Source organism: Apaloderma vittatum, unplaced genomic scaffold, assembly GCF_000703405.1.
Source record: "Apaloderma vittatum isolate BGI_N311 unplaced genomic scaffold, ASM70340v1 scaffold14532, whole genome shotgun sequence".
Classification (NCBI taxonomy): Eukaryota; Metazoa; Chordata; class Aves; order Trogoniformes; family Trogonidae; genus Apaloderma; species Apaloderma vittatum.
In genome coordinates, this window is record NW_009704257.1 from 2136 (window position 1) to 3476 (window position 1341).

A 1341-nucleotide genomic window follows, 5' to 3' on the forward strand; every position below is an offset into this window, starting at 1 on the left:
AGCACTGCAGTCTGTGTTGATATCGAGGAGTGCCCTACCCGGGTGCAGGACCTCGCGCTTGACCTTGTTGAAGTTCATGAGGTTCACACGGGCCCTCTCCTCCAGCCTGTCCAGATCCCACTGGGTGACACACGCAGCCCAAACTCAGGAATTGCCTCGGAGAAGCTCAAAGGCTTCAAGTATTTGAGCTTGCTAAGTATGGCATCCCCTTCTTCCTTCCTGCAGGAACATCGTGCTGGCGTCACACCTGAAGCCGCTGGAGAAAAAGGACAAGCTGGGTGAGCGCAGGAACGTGCTGTGGAATCCCTGTGCAGCCCACGCCAAAACTCCCCAAGCCAGCGATGTGGAAATACCCCAGGTGAGAGAGACACATTCTGGGAGTTTGTCCGCATCTAAAAAATTAATCCAGAATAATTCGGGTATTCGTTTTAAAATGCGAGAGTTATTCAGAAACATCTCTCCACGTGAGCAAGCCCTCAAAGTCCCCAGGCACGCTGGTCTCTAGATAACCACCGGTTCAGTCTTGGCCTCCGCTTTGCTTCGGGTAAGAGCTTGCACCAGCTGCCTCAACAAGTCGGCTTCGACCCGGTGGGAATCTCAGAGCAGCTGCGCAGCGCCAGACCAGAGCTCCCAACGTCCGGCCTCTGGTGGTGGCCAGTAACACATTCTTGGGGAAGAGTGCCCTCCCTTGACCGTGCTCTTCCAGCTGGCTGCAGTTCAGAGACCGAGAGCCAGCTTCTGCGTCTGGATCATCGCCTTCCATCGGCGCGGACCGCAGAGCTTCTGCGAGCGGAGCCGGTTCTTTTTCACCCCGCGGTTTAATTATGCGTGATAGGGAAAAGTGCTGTTCTGCTCTAAACCTGCTGCCTCATGGTTCGCTGGATGCTCCTTAGTTCTTCGGTTGTGGGAGACGGTGACTGAACATTTCCTACCCGGGTCATTTGTGATTTGAGGGACAGCTGTCCTGCCTCCTCCAGTGGGCCCTCTCACTGGACATCTAGCCAGGGACGTTCCCCAGGGATGTTTCTCATGGATTTTTTTTTTTTTTTGCAGTGAATTTCATTTGCCTGTTTATGACAGGATCTTTTCGCAGCTCTTGGAGGCAGCTTTGTGTTTTCTTGGACTGAGCAATGATCTCCCCCGAGCAAATTCAGTTCCTAATCCCATTAGCGCTTGGGCTCTGATCTCCAGGGCTTCTCCATTTTGTGTTGAGACACAGCCTGATGTTGCTGTGCCTTGTTCTCACTATCTGTGTAAAAGCCTAAACATTTTAATCCTCCTTCAGTCTGCGCATCAGTTGAGTCAGCGGCGATGAGTTCAGCAGTGCAATTACGTCGTGTA

The 1341-nt window shown here is 52.8% G+C and overlaps 1 protein-coding gene across 1 annotated transcript in view; it reads left to right on the forward strand.

Annotated features, from left to right (window-relative positions):
* Positions 1 to 225: 225 nt before the first annotated feature.
* CCDC103 (coiled-coil domain containing 103) overlaps positions 226 to 1341 on the forward strand; it is a gene marked incomplete at its 5' end in the record, with an annotated part of 2365 nt that continues 1249 nt past the window's right edge. The window contains one exon of the mRNA XM_009864993.1: positions 226 to 358. Within this exon, the coding sequence (XP_009863295.1) occupies positions 226 to 358 (133 nt within the window). The remainder of the gene's footprint in view (positions 359 to 1341) is intronic.